The sequence below is a fragment of the Metschnikowia bicuspidata genome (assembly GCF_001664035.1).
Source record: "Metschnikowia bicuspidata var. bicuspidata NRRL YB-4993 chromosome Unknown METBIscaffold_2, whole genome shotgun sequence".
Taxonomy (NCBI): Eukaryota; Fungi; Ascomycota; class Pichiomycetes; order Serinales; family Metschnikowiaceae; genus Metschnikowia; species Metschnikowia bicuspidata.
Genome location: NW_017387732.1, coordinates 1525291 through 1540001, shown reverse-complemented (window position 1 = coordinate 1540001; position 14711 = coordinate 1525291). Strand labels below are relative to the sequence as shown.

At 45.0% G+C, this 14711-nt stretch overlaps 4 protein-coding genes and 1 non-coding gene across 5 annotated transcripts, besides 1 other annotated feature; 3 read left to right on the top strand and 2 right to left on the bottom strand.

Moving 5' to 3' along the window:
• Positions 1-71: 71 nt before the first annotated feature.
• METBIDRAFT_31230 (putative zinc metalloprotease) lies at positions 72-2935 on the top strand. Its single transcript, XM_018855816.1, has one exon. It carries the CDS (start codon positions 190-192, stop codon positions 2668-2670), a length of 2481 nt encoding a protein of 826 aa, XP_018712806.1. The 5' UTR covers positions 72-189; the 3' UTR covers positions 2671-2935.
• Positions 2936-4444: 1509 nt separating this feature from the next.
• On the top strand, positions 4445-4530 carry METBIDRAFT_t112. Its single transcript has one exon. It is a non-coding gene; the product is annotated as a tRNA-Tyr (tRNA).
• A 574-nt stretch (positions 4531-5104) lies between these two features.
• On the bottom strand, positions 5105-6625 carry METBIDRAFT_31229 (gamma-glutamylcyclotransferase). Its single transcript, XM_018855815.1, has one exon. It carries the CDS (start codon positions 6332-6334, stop codon positions 5579-5581), a length of 756 nt encoding a protein of 251 aa, XP_018712805.1. The 5' UTR covers positions 6335-6625; the 3' UTR covers positions 5105-5578.
• A 604-nt stretch (positions 6626-7229) lies between these two features.
• Positions 7230-10621, top strand: CNH1 (Cnh1p). The gene is made up of 2 exons (XM_018855814.1): positions 7230-7296; positions 7724-10621. Exons 1-2 carry the CDS (start codon positions 7279-7281, stop codon positions 10190-10192), a joined length of 2487 nt encoding a protein of 828 aa, XP_018712804.1. The 5' UTR covers positions 7230-7278; the 3' UTR covers positions 10193-10621.
• Positions 10622-11555: 934 nt separating this feature from the next.
• Positions 11556-11723: a sequence feature (Protein overlapping with rRNA (METBIDRAFT_39795, OBA22307.1) was converted to a misc_feature.).
• A 100-nt stretch (positions 11724-11823) lies between these two features.
• Positions 11824-13322, bottom strand: CAR2 (ornithine-oxo-acid transaminase). The gene has a single exon (XM_018854562.1). It carries the CDS (start codon positions 13156-13158, stop codon positions 11866-11868), a length of 1293 nt encoding a protein of 430 aa, XP_018712802.1. The 5' UTR covers positions 13159-13322; the 3' UTR covers positions 11824-11865.
• Positions 13323-14711: the final 1389 nt, after the last annotated feature.

Sequence of the window (14711 nt, the reverse complement as noted above, 5' to 3'; positions counted from 1 at the left end):
GTGCGCTACTGGGTGCACCCAGAAACACCGGAGCCCGCGGGGCTGAGGCGATTTCCATACACTGACCTACTGGCAAATCTAGGTGCTGCGCCAGGATCTACACGCTACTTTTGACACACCAAATTCAGGAGACCTACTATTGAACACCGTGGGGCACAAAGCAAGGTGCTGTCAGACTATATTTCCTAGATGCCGTCGAGTTACTCGAGGTTAGCCACAGACACTCTTCCCTCCCAGCCACCGGCTTACGAGGATGGCCCGTCGTATTCGCATAGCCCAGCCGACGCGGCACAAACCCCGCCTTTCGAGCAGTTTGAGATTGACGAGGACGAGGTCTACGAGCCTGCGAAAAGAGGCTCGTTGTTTCAAAGACTCGAGTTCCGGTCGAAACAAGTCATCTACACCTTCAAAGACCGCGTGGTGGCACCGCTCATATACATGCTCACTCCGTTGGGAGAGGCGTACAAATATATCGCCTTGCGGTACGAGCAAGCCATCCTCAAGATAGGCAACCCGTTGGTGGTCAAGCGGCTCCTCTACGTGATCGTAGTCACTGTCGTCATTAATGTGATCCCTATCAGCGGCAACTCCGACGGGGTGAACGGCTCAAGCGGCGGGACCTTCTCCAGTGGCAAATTCTACGATATCGACAAGCTTGGCGACACGCTCAGGCTGTTCATCCATACCAAGACACTCAAAGAGAACATTGAGTACTTGTCTTCCATGCCTCACTTGGCTGGCTCCACTGGTGATTTGGCTTTGGCAAGATATGTTGAGAGTTACTTCTCGTACAATGGAGTCAGTGAAATTGACTTCCACGAGTTAGACAGTTTTCTCAACTTCCCGAAGCGGGATGGTACTTACTTGAAACTTGCCGATGACTCCTATGAGGCCACTCTTTACGAGGATTCCGGAGACAAAATGCAAGATTGGGCCTTCAATCCCAACTCCCCATCTTCCGACGGAGAGATTCATGCTCCTTACTTGTATGTGGGTGGCGGATCTGCCACTGATTTCGCTCGACTCCTTGAGGGCGGCATCGACATGAAGGGCTCGGTCCTTGTGATCAATTATGGTGGTGGTATTCCAGAGGCCAACAAAGTTGCGGAAGCCGAAAAGCACGGGGCAAAAGCTGTTGTCTTCGTCACTCCCATCATACATTGGGCGGGCACAGAACGTGAAGATTCCATCCAGAAAGTAAACGTAGGACTCACCAGACACAGCCCTGGCGACGTGCTCACACCTGGCTGGTCTTCTCATGATACTAATTCTCCGAGATTAAGCTGGAGCAAATCGGCAGCGACTGCCAAGATCCCATGTATACCAGTGTCTTTCAAAGATGGGCAGCAACTTCTTCAGAGACTAGGTCAAAAAGGTGTCCAGTTTGAAGACAACTTTTGGTCTGGTTCCAATAGTGCGAGTGATATGGTGAAGCTTCGTGTCAGCCAAGAAGAGAGGTCAACACATCTGATATGGAACGTTGTTGGTTCAATATCCGGAAGAGAACAGGCCGACAAGGGAATCATTTTTGGTGCCCCAAGGGACTCTGTTGGGTATGGTGCAACAACCTCTGCCAGCTCCACCGCAGTCTTACTTGAACTTGTCAAAGCATTCACTTCTTTGCAAAGAAGATTCGATTGGAAGCCTGCGAGATCCATTCATTTTGTTTCCTTTGACGCCAGCGAGTATAACTTGGCGGGCTCTGCAGAGTGGGTTGAAAGCAGGAAGAAAAAACTACAAGAGGAGGGGTACACTTACATCGAGGTAAGTGATATTCATGTTGGCGACATCTTGAGTGTTACCGCCAACCCCTTATTGCATGATCTCATCAAAGACGAATTGAAAAAAGTTGAGTTGCCCGGTCCCAAACTGACGTCTGATACAAAACTCACACTTTATGACCTTTACAGAGAGCTGCATGGAGGGAATGACAAAATCTCAAACAATTTTCTCCAAACCAAGGATTTCATTCCATTTATTAACTATTTGAACATACCAACATTGGATATTGGATTCCGCGCAGGAGATGATGCGGTCCCCAAACATTCTTGTTTGGATACATTTTCAAACTTCGAAAAAATCGAAGATTCTCTAATGCTGCATCATGTGGCTATAGTGGAGCTTCTTGCAAGGATTGGCTTGCGTCTAGCAGAAGAGCCATTGATTCCTTTCCAATTCGGAACTTTGACTGATACCTTGAAAAATTATAAAAAAGATTTAGAGAACTTCTCTGATACTGTCATATCAGGCATGCATTTAGATGTTGTTCCTCAAATGCAATATGACTCTTTGCACCGCGGACTCGAACGTCTTGCAAATGGGGCTGGCATGATTGATGGATTCAGAAAAGACTGGACTTCTTTTATTAGAAGCTCCTCCTCTTTAGAGCCCGTTATGTTAGCGGCCGCAAGGCGATCTGCGAACAATAACATGCTTAAATTCAATCGTGTCTTTTTGTCTACTAGTGGCATTCCAGATCGGCCTGGATACCTCAACTTTCTCTTCGGTGTCCCATACGACGCACCAGAACAAGATGATACCTATGAATGGAATACTTTCCCTATGATTCGAGATTATGTTATGAAAGGGGAGTTTGAAAAAGCTCAATTTGAAATTTCACGAATTTCAGCCCTTTTGGAAGATGCTTCTCGAGTCATCTTGACTTTATGAGTAGTCAATTTGAGTCGACTCCATATAAATTCTTAATTTGATCATAATGTCGACTTTAGACCGTCCAATTCGCTAATCTTTTATGCGTTATATGTAATGTTATCAAGAACTAGTAGGAAAATGAGGAAAACATTCAAATGTAATGGTATTCAAAGTTTTTATACTGAGAGTTTCTTTTTGTGAAAGTTTTAAATTTTATTGGTTTAACGTTTTCTTTTTGAAAATATCCAAAGTCAAATTCCAGCCTTATGGACAAAAAAAAAACGACAAATATATTACTAAATTTTGATTTTAACACATTTTTGTATAAAAATTTTTAAGATCAAACTTTTGAGAAACTTTTAGGCTAGGCTCGTAATTTAAGTGAAATAAATGGAAAGGAGCGGATTAGCTTTTCGTGTCTTCATACGTATATGCGTGTAGCACGTTTGATAATGATTCTGTTAGATGAGTCAAAGCACATTGACCCATATCTAGTGTTGGGGCATGAAAAAAAAGAAATTCTCAAAATTTAAACGATGTCAATGGAATTAAACCATCTTCATCATATCCTTCGATATATGAAGTATGTTCAGATATGAGTGCGCGAAGTGTATAAACGTCCTGTTTGGCAAATGCTAAGCTCAGTATATTTGTAATTTAATGTCGCTTCATTTCAATCTGCGACAGGTCTTTCCCTTAAAGTAAAAAAAAAAAATTGGCACGTGAACCTACTCATTTGATACCGTTGATCCCGTATTTGACTTCAAGGCCCAGAACCCAGATGTAACAAGGGTACAACCAAGCCACGAATATAATAGAGCAGCACTGAAAAATTCCAGAGTCCTTCATTCGTCAAAAAACTACTGTAAACTCCCAAATTATTCAGAAGAGAAGTATCTGAGTCACTTATCAAATGCAACATGAAAGTGTGCTAGTATACCAAATTATGTATTCCCGGGATTTCTGACTTTCGTGCCAAACAGACCGTTATCTCTTGCAAGAAATTTGAATGTGCTCAAAGGTTTTATCCAGTTGAGAATGGGAGCTGCTGAAGCCAAGCGAAATAAGCTCAAAAGATATTGTTTGAACTGAAGCTAGATTTAACGCATTGATACAGCACTTCATTTCTTCCTTTGCTGTAAAGAGCTTTATACAGCCTTTAGAAAGAGAAGCAATTTAATCAATTTCACATAAAGAAGTACCTTGCCAGAGTACAAAATCTTTCTCGTGCTAAACTAATCATCATTTGGTGTGTTGAGACTCTTGGAATCTAAAGCCCTTTACCCATTGAGCAATCACACCTTGACTCTTTTTTTGCCGGTCTGTGACTGACAGTTTTTAAGTGAATAGGAAAAAAATAAAACACCTCTTTATCATAGGGGAAGATGATACTACGCTTTTCACGTACAAAGGTGAATGCAGAACAAACTAAAATGGGAAGTTACAGAGGGCATAATACAAATTTCGATATCTTTGTATACTGCTTTTTGAATCCACTAGTCTAGATGAGTTGTACCAAGGAACCATGTTTGGGTCGCTAATGGCAAAACCTGAATTGTGCTTTGCTCGTCTGCCAAATATTCAGGAGTCTTCGAGATGAGTTCAGGTCATATTTGAGCCAGTTGAAGTTTCTGTAATATACAAAAACTCCAAAGAGTTTTATCTTCATTAGAATGTATTCTGAATAAATAAGAAAAAAACAACTTTTGAAAACATTTTGGCAATTTTAGTCAAAATTCTCGTATTCAAATTAAGCGATGTAGTCCAAAAAAAATAGACCTTTTCAGAAATCCTCTCGGTGGCCAAGCTGGCTAAGGCGCGAGACTGTAACTGATAATTGTAATCTTGAGATCGGGTGTTCGACTCACCCCCGGGAGATTTCTTTTTTTCATTGAGGTGTCAACTCGTTGAATTTATTATTTTCTTTTCTTCACTCCTTCATATCAAAAGAGTAGCTGGGGCAACTAGCTTAAGTACAAAAAGGGATGCTGAAAATTTGAACCAAAATATATCACCTTCCTTGGAATCAGAACACGCTCAATCATATTCGGTGGACAGCCGCGGCTTGATTTGTGATCCTATTGATGCAAACGTCTAGAATTGTTTATGACCCAAGACATTTTTTTGTTTTGTGTAAAATCTGATGAGAAGAAGATTCAGATCGAGAACTAAAAGTATCACGGGTCAAGGCAGACCTTTCTTTAGGAATCCACTAGGTTCAAGTTTACTTGCACAAGGCACGCCTCTGAATTGTTGTCACGATAAGAATTGCGTCTTCTGAGACTCAGGAAATTTAAAAGCAAGATTAACCCATCAATAGTCTCGGCAAGTATTAAGGCCCCGAAGATGTAATGGGGTTCAAGAAACCCAAGAAGCATCCGGAAAGTTGGCGAGACCCATAGCGGAGGCAAATTGAATACTGGAAGATTAATGATTGTAACACTAAGGCAAATTCCGGGGGATTCGCAACGATATACTTCTCTATAAATGTTCTCTACATTCCATAAAGGCTAGACGCCTTTTGTAGGGTCTTAATTTTTTATCTTGCGACACTCAGCTTGCAATGAAGAATATGATATGTTATCCATTTTGCATAAGAGCATTCAAAGTTCATTTTATTTTCCTTAAGGTTTCTTGTTATGTATTACATGGTCGAAATTTGGGAACGAGGTATTCTTAAAAGTTTGATTTCGCACGTCAGTATAGTGTATGTGGAAGGATCACAGCAAGGACGGCTTTTTACTAGCGAACATGTTAAGCTCCATGCTTTCAACCGCTAAGCTAGCTCAATATTAACAATGAAAAAAGCAGTGCAAACTGAGAGGCCTCACCTACTTTTATTCATCTCATCAGATCAGACGTCAAGACAGATCCACCGAGATAAGCATGTGTGATACAGATATCAATATCTGCCAAAATATCCATCTTACAACTGGCTAAATCCTTTCGGTTCCATCTGAGAAGCTGGCAAAGATAGGTGGGTAAGTGCCTCTAAGTACGAATCCGCCGAAGCCAGGTCAGAATGCAATGCTATCACAGATGTGGTGAGATTTTTCAAGTACAGGAAGTTGTCGCCGCTGGGCCCTCTGCTACTTTTGATGATCTGAGCGGTTTTTGCGATGCTCTCAGGCCCTACAAAAGACTGGTTGTCGATGGTGCCTATGTAGACATGGGATTTGATGTACAAGTCGCCATCGTCTGCTCTCGGAAGAGCAGAAAGTATGTCATTGGCTTCGGGGTTATTATCAGGCATGGAGTGCACGTGGAATTCCACAGTATGGAGGGTGTAGCCATCCTGTTCTCTGATGTCCAAATACTGTTTAACTTCTTCGACGTTTTCAGGCTCTATATAGTAGGCTACACCCCACACTTTGAGATCGTGTGCTTGCAATTTTGACACGTCTTGTGCCGATTCTTTCAATGCCAGGTCTGCTCCTGAGCTTGGCAGGATTTCGTAGTTATGAACGCTCCCATTGAAGATCTCATGCTGTTTCAAATCGTCGAGCGGCACCAAGGTAACCACGCGTCCCGGCAGTTCAGGGGTACCCCTATGGTCAGAAGAAGACTGCCAAAATCGCCTGATATAGCCCTGGATGGTGCCAGAGACGCGGAACGAGACTAATGGTGGGGGTTTAAAGATGAGAGACCCATAGCCTATGATCCACATGCCGTTTTGGGACATGTTGATGTTGCGCTAACTGAGATTCTGTAAAGAAAATGCAGCACGAGAGACAATCAGGAAAAAAAAGAAAAGTGGGGAAAAGTGTTTTTTTTTTTGGAGAAAACGTGTCTGTTATCCACAAGGAAGGAATACGCCACTGTGACGTTGGATCAATCTAGGTTCCTCACCGCAGGCCTGCGCGCATTCAGAGATGAGAATATGGAAACATGCTGCTAGTGGCTCGAAATTTTTTTTAACGGCATACACATGGAAAAACCTGGGAGGTCAGATTGCATGAAGCTTATGGGCGCAATGCGACAGAAATCCTGGAAGAACGCTGGGTCAAAATGTCATGAACATCACGCCTGGACCAGCACGAGGCTGTGCGCTCATAACCTCATCATTCGCGAACCGTATTAGGTCCGACAGTACAGTCCCAGACTTTCCCAACACCCAGGTCGTGGGACTTGGTGCTATGCTGAGAATTCATGGCCATGAAACCGTCCATCTCAATTTGGTAGACCATGCTCTTTTCCATAATCTCAAGCGACTTCACATAATTCCCAGTCATTTCAGCATTTTGCATGGTAGCCTCATCCGCGCACTCATTCCCGGTGTCAAAGCGCGGCATACTATTTGTTGCCCTTAACTAAGCACATTCAGTACAGGACTGAAAGTAAGGACGATTGCCGATTTTCCCGCAGACTTCTCATCACGCTCATTTCTGCCCGGGGGCCCTTGGACCACCCGGCAGATGCCCACTCTGGGTGGCGTGGGTCACGTGACCGCACGGCCTTCGTGATTGATTGACACGATGCAGTCTTCACAGCCTTTTTCGGTGATACTGCGAGAGTCCTGCTTGCTTAACCTAAGCCGCTTCGCGCATGGCCCATGACCATCAATCTTGAGACATGCCTCTTCTCGCATTCTTTTCTTTCTAACCCAAACCAAATGCCCCATAGATAATGTGGGCCCAGCTAGAAGTATGTTGACTTTGAGCGTCTTAGACTTCGAGCACGAAGATCCATATTCGTCTTCTTTAATTGCACACATAGTCGTATTCTGCGCCCATGGGGCAGCCCATCTCCTGGTTTCAACCGGTCCAGTTGTTCCAGAATTATGACCAGAATGTCACTTCGATTGTATTATCGAGAATTTTTAACAACATATATTCTTTGGCACCTCCGCCCATATGAGGGCCTTCGAACACAGTAATAGGTGACTGGCAGGAAACGGTCTCATGGAAATTTGCATACTCATATCCCACGGCGAGTTTTCTTCTAGGCATGTCACAGACCTGCCTAATCAGGTGTTATCCATGTACCTGCTTTGTATCTGGCAATAAAAGCACAAGTCCATGTTCTCGCAAATCTGTCGATGTCGTTTGTATCGCCCTACTAACCTTCCTAGATAGAACAGGCTCATATAGCCTACGCTTGCATCGGCATATTTAGCACGCTTTTCTCGCTTTTCTCGTTATTCGTTAAAGAACGCTTGTATCTTGGTGAGGCCACAGTCGCCACCATTGCCGGGCTTATTCTTGGACCACACTGTCTAAACTGGTTCGACCCGCTCGACTGGGGCAACAGTGACTATTTGACCTTGGAAATATCTCGTATTGTTTTATGCATCCAAATCGTGGCTGTTGCCGTGGAATTGCCCCGCAAGTACATGAAAAAGCACTGGCTTTCGGTGCTCTTGCTCTTGTTGCCAGTGATGACCATTGGTTGGTTGACCGTTGGCCTATTCATTTGGGCATTAATTCCGCATTTCGATTTTCCTTCCGCACTTTTGGTTTCTGCCTGTGTCACGGCCACTGACCCGGTCTTGGCTGCTGCCGTCGTGGGTAAAGGTAAGTTTGCCGAGAGAGTTCCTGGACATTTAAGAAATCTCTTGACTGCCGAATCGGGGTGCAACGATGGAATGGCTTTCCCCTTCATCTTCTTGTCTTTGTTTCTCATTGTTGATGCCGGCGATGCAGGTGAAATCGTCAAGAACTGGTTTACTTTAACCATCTTGTGGGAGATTTGTTTTGGCATTATTTTGGGTGTGACTCTTGGATACGTCCTCCGAAAAGCCGTGGCGTTTGCCGAGAAGAAGTCCTTGATTGACCGCGAATCGTTTCTTGCCTTCTTCGTGTTTTTGGCGTTTAACTCTGCGGGTCTCGGCTCCTTGCTTGGAGTTGACGACCTTTTGGTATCTTTCGCTGCTGGAACTGCCTTTGGGTGGAACGGAGACTTTGCCAAAAAGACCGAGGAATCACATGTATCTACTGTCATCGACTTGATTCTCAACTTGGCGTTCTTCGTGTACTTTGGTGCAATTGTACCTTGGGAAGACTTCAACAACTCGGCAATCGGATTGGACGTATGGCGTTTGATCGTATTGGCGATCGTTATCATCTTTTTGAGGAGAATCCCTGGAATCATGGCACTCAAGCCTTTTATTCCGGACATTAAAACCTGGAGAGAAGCCCTCTTCTGTGGCCATTTCGGGCCAATTGGCGTGGGTGCTATATTCGCCGCAATTTTAGCAAGAAGAGATCTCGAGGAACACTACACTTCCGAGGAAACACCTCTTGCAGAGCTCCCAGATAAAAACTTTCCCCACTATCAACTAATTGCTTCAATTTGGCCTATTGTTTGCTTTATTGTGATTGTGTCTATTATTGTACACGGCTCATCTGTGGCAGTACTTGCTCTTGGTAAGCGTTTAAACAGAATGGCGATCACCATGTCGTTTACCACCACAAACACAAATGATCACGGTCATTCGTGGATGTCGAGATTGCAAAAGTTGGAAAACACTTCTACATCCTTTTCGCTTCACAGGATTGACTCTGATACAGAGACTACTGACTCGCCACACCACGACCAGCATTTGCCAAAATCAAACACCATTGAAACTTCGGGTCTCAAAGTCAGGCCTGCTGGGGGCGCGAGAAGAAAGCGGCTCAGAAAGAAGGCCAAGAAAAGAACGGATGATTTTGAGCCCGCGTCCACAGCTGAAAGACAGAGGCCACAAGCGGAGTTTCTACAGCTTGGAAAAACTCCATCCACCGCTATTTCCAGAGATGATGAAGCCTCAATAGAACTGGATAACTCAGGCGTCACACAGCATGAAAATGCAGAGGAACCAGTCGAAGAAAAGGAGGAGGAGATGACTGCTGCTATTTACGAAGATGGCAATGATATTATTCTTGAAGACGAAGACGGTGAAGTGATTGACTCGGTCAGCTTAGAAAATGACGATGAGAGCCAAGCTGGTGAGTTCAACAAACCATCCCCTGATGGTGCCAGTATTCATTCCATGGGATCCTTGAGGCAACACATGTCCCAATACTCAGTGCTTTCAGATAAATCTGAACATAATACAGAGAATGAGACTTTTGCCACTAAATTGTCGCGTACTTTGAGCGGGAGGAAACCTATAGTCAAGAAAGGCAGCAAAGGGAAAGGCAAGAGATACTTTGCTCACCAAGTGGACAATCTTTTGCTCATTGAAAATGTGGACGGTGACATCATAAGGAGATACAAGCTCAACAGACATCCATCTGTGAAGAACAGATCAAGGTCTAGTACTTTGATGGGCAAAGCGTTGTCCATGGTAGGAATCAAGAATAAAGAGACACTAACTTCAAATGACGCACAACTGGAGACACATCCTGTTTCACAAATTATACCCGATATCAACATTGTGGCTGCCGGGCAGTCTTCTGAAACCAAAGAAGGACGCCACGAAACACTCCCAGAGACTTCTGAGAGCGAGCAGACAGAGGATTTCGACTCAGTAGACGAGACGGAAGTTGAGAAGAAGAGAAGATTGGCGGCCTTGGGGCATATTTCAAATGGCCGGAACGATGACGATGAAGAGACTTAGAACTATAAATTATTGTTGCATTAGCACTACTATTAGACGAAATACTCATAAATGATTTAATACTGGCTCTGTTCCGACCTCTCATCTTGTTGATGCTTTGCAGCTGACTTGGCATCTGATTTGGTGAACAAAGATTCATCCAGCTATTCAAATACGGTACGCGAATGAATGAGTGTGAGAGCCAACGATATACAGTGACTGAAGTAAAAAGATTGATGAACGAACGCAGATACTATTGCGTTTTGGCACTTTTAGGTGAATAAAAGCCAAATTTCTGCTCACTGAAATAATGGATGCTCGGTAGTAGTGGTGGCAGTCATTTTCCTGACATGTAGCCAATGTGAGACCCAAGGTTTATGTGCCAGCTGAAAACTTCTCAAAAGAAAAATAATTTGGCTAATCCAAAGGAGAAAAATATGTATGCTTAAACCGTTTTTTTTACTCATTTCATCTTTACAAAGTTGAAGGTTCAAACCTGATTTCTTTGTGTCAAATATACGACAGAAATGAACTCGGCAAGCAATCATGGCAATCTTCCAGCCAGTCACTTCGTGGTTTGTCTGGAACCGAGAATCCTCATCGCTATGAGAATTCAGAAAATTGAAGTACATTCGAAGGCATAGATCCTGAGGTGTGTCACCACTGTGTTTTGAGTACTCAAATAGCTGTCTCTTGGACCGTTCAAGCCATAAATTTATACTTTTTGTAGATTCATCTGATCAAAAGAACAAAACTATGGAACAACATACTAAAACAACCTTCAAGCAGCACCCAGATACAAACCTAGGGTCTATACTCGCCCCGCCCCTTTCCCTCATCACGGCCCGGACGGTCTTCTTGGCCCAAATCTATTTACATACTGGATATCACGCCGTCGATTCCGGGGAGTCTCAGGGCCTTTTCTGAGGAGACGACTGTTTTTCTTCTTTAAAAAAAACATCATATCAGAGGGTAATGAAGGAAACCGCTGGTGGAGACAGGGATGGAGACTATTGGCCATAATTGTTTTTTTGGTAGATTCATCTGATGAAAGGGGCAAAACTATATAAATAATACATACAATAAACTTTTAAACAGCTCCCAGATACGTACCAAGTGTCTTAACTCGGCCCATCCCCTTCCGTTAGTCACGGCCTGGACGGTCCTCATGACCCGTATCTGTTTACGTATTGGGTATTACGTCTTCGACTCCTAGGATAGGTCTCCTGTAGTAGTCGTCTCAACTCAGATGGCTGTAGCGGACTTAAGGACCTTCAACACTCCTATATATGCACAAGGCACCCTTTAGGTTCTTACTACATATTAAATATATCGTCATTAGATTGCAGAACAAGTCTACTCCTTACTAGTCAAGTCTACTCCATCAGTGGCTTTGAGAGAAACAAGCCAACTCTTTCTTCGGTTGCGGCCATACCATGCAGGAAGCACTGTTTCCCGTCCGATCAACGTTAGTTAAGCTGCATAGGGCCACACTGAGTAGTGTAGTGGGAGACCATATGCGAAATTGTGGTGCTGCAATCTTTTTGGACTTCAGATCGGTTTTGAAGTATTGGGCTGAGTTTTTACGCCGCGCAGGCCCGGGCGACTAGTGTCTGCTACGAGCATATTGCGTGTTCGTTGTTCAATTATTAAGGATTGAGCGTCTTCTCGTGGGCTAGGTATGTACATCAGCATTAATGGGCAGCGTGGGGTGCGTTTGGCAAGTCGGCCAAAGACTTCCGGATGACATCGACGCCCTTCAACAAGTCGTCCTCGGAAATGACGATGGGCGGCGCCAATCTGATGATGTGGTCGTGCGTGGGCTTGGCCAAAACACCGTAGTCCTTCATCACCAAACAGAGATCCCAGGCAGTACGGCCGTTGGCCTTCGAGTCGTCAATGACGATGGCAGACAACAAGCCCTTGCCCCGCACCTCCGAAATGATGCCGCCAGACTCGGCCTTCAAGGCCTCCAACTTGGAGCGCAACAACTCGCCCAACTTCTCGGCCCGCTCGACCAAGCCCTCGTCCTTGACCACCTGCAAAGCAGCCATGGCCACTTTACAGGCCAACGGGTTCCCGCCGTAGGTGGACCCGTGGCAGCCGGGCGTCAACGTCAGCATGATGTCCTTGGAAGACAAGACTGCAGAGACCGGATACACGCCTCCCGAAATGGCCTTGCCCAAAAGCACAATGTCCGGCTTGACGTTGTCGTAGTGCTCGTAGCACAACATCTTGCCTGTTCTGGCAATGCCGGTCTGGATCTCGTCGCAGATCAACAAGACGTTGTGTTTTCTGCACAACTCCTGCACTCTCGTGAAGTAGCCCTGGGGCGGCACGACGATGCCGGCCTCTCCCTGAATGGGCTCCAACAACAACGCGGCGATCTTGTCGCCGGCATTGGAAAAGGCCTTTTCGACGTCCTCAATCACGCCGTATCTCAACAACGTGCCCTTGGACTCGCCTGGAATCTGAGGACCTACTCCGCTCAAGTACGGGCCGAAGTCGGTGGTGGCGTCCGGGTCCGTGGACATGGAAATGACTCCAAGTGTTCTTCCGTGGAAGTTGTCCACGGCAGACAAGATGATGGCCTCGTCCTCCTTGATTCCTTTCTTCATGTAGCCCCATCTGCGGGCCAATTTCAAGCCGGTCTCGACGGCCTCGGCGCCGGTGTTCATGGGCAAGACCATTTCGTAGTCAAAGAACTCGGTCACGTACTTGGCATACTCGCCAAACACGTCCGAGGAGAACGCCCGCGAGCACAAAGTCAACTTGGACGCCTGCTCCACTAACGCCTCGATGATTTTGGGGTGGCAGTGGCCCTGGTTCACTGCAGAATACGCAGACAAAAAGTCCAAGTACTCCTTTCCTTCGGGGTCCCAAACATGTGCACCCTTGGCTTTTTGGAACACCACGGGCAAGGGGTGGTAGTTGTGGGCTGAGTACTGTTCCTCGTACTGTTTGGCAGTCGCAGACGAAATGGACATGGTGTTTATGTGGGGTAGCTGGTATTAATTTTATAAGGGGGCCGACTTACTTGAGAAAGTATTTGTTGCGTGGGCAGAAAAGCAGGTTCTGGGGAGCAGAAGCGGAGTTGGAGGAGGGGAGCACGCCTGTATTTATAACTTCCATTCTGGTGGGGTCACATCGCTCTACCTTGCCTATAGGTGTTTGTCGCGGTGAGCTGCCATACCCGGACATTGGCCCATTCTGCAATCAGCAGACGGCTTGCGCGATCGCCGCTCTGATAGCGCAAGCAACACCGAAAGCTAGACTGGGGAGAGTTGACAGGACCGGCATGGAACCTCCCATGGCATGGCAGAAGACGGGGTGCATAGATCGTTTGGGAGAGAGATATATATATTTTTTTCATGTTTTTGGCCGTCGGTTTTGCCATGTTCCTTTCCCTTCTGCCCTCGCCTAGTATCATTTCTTCTCCACCCTGTAGGCTATTTACGCGAGCTACGCTAGCGGCCAAGTGCCCCATAACTCACACGTGACTACCGTGGTCACCCCGCGACTTTCAGGTTGGCGACACCCGTATTATCATGATGATTGAAGACGTTCCCATGTCCCGGGTTGTGGTAGGACATGGCCGAACATCATAATTGAGCATCGACTGCTACAATCCATATCGAGTAGTGGTGTGGCAGAATATTGTATTTTCTCTGCAGGTCGTGCCATTATGGCTTGTACGAAGACATAGCGACGTCCTGTCGAATCAATTTGTTTTTCTGTATAAACGTTCTTGAGTTGACACCAATTCAGCAAAGTCGGACATTCAGGCTTTGAATCCTATATTTGTATAAAATCTCACTGCAATATTGGTTAGGCTCATGGACCGCATGGCATTGCGGGAGTATATCCACTACTTTGTCTTGTATTATTGTGAGGGCAATCCAAGAGTGAAAGAATCTAAAAGGTGATATGACATGTGATCCATGACTCAGGCCATGAAAGCACTTGATTCCAGCCAGAGCTCAGCTTTTGATTTCTTGGCTTGGGGCTGAGGGGTGCTACCAGTGATTCCTCTTTAAGATTGTTTAGATTTGCCACTGCCACTTCTTTTGACAAGGCGGAGGAAGATTTGAGAGTTCCAAGTGCTTTCGATCATCTTAGCTCCTTCAAAAGTCGACTTGGGTTATTTGATTATTTTTATGTGTAACTGCTCTTGAAACAAGCTTGTCCCATCCACCACAAATTCCCTTTCTGATGCATCATTCATTGACTAGGGAGCTAAAAGATAGGAGAGTTTGCGAATGCTTTTGATATTGGCGGATAATTAATAATCCAAACACTCAAGAGTATTAACGGCCCAGTCAAGTGGGTCATTCCAAGAACCACGGTATTTGGGGTATGAAATGAAACACAGTACTTTATTTTACATGAACCTGAATCCACACCTGGATTTTGGGCAGTGCCTCGTCTCCAAATTTTCGTAATAAAATAAATTCAATATACAAATAAGCAAATTAAACAAGGTGATTTTTTTCCTTTTTTTCTTTTTTCTTTTTTTTTTTTTTTTTTTTTCGTTTTTTTT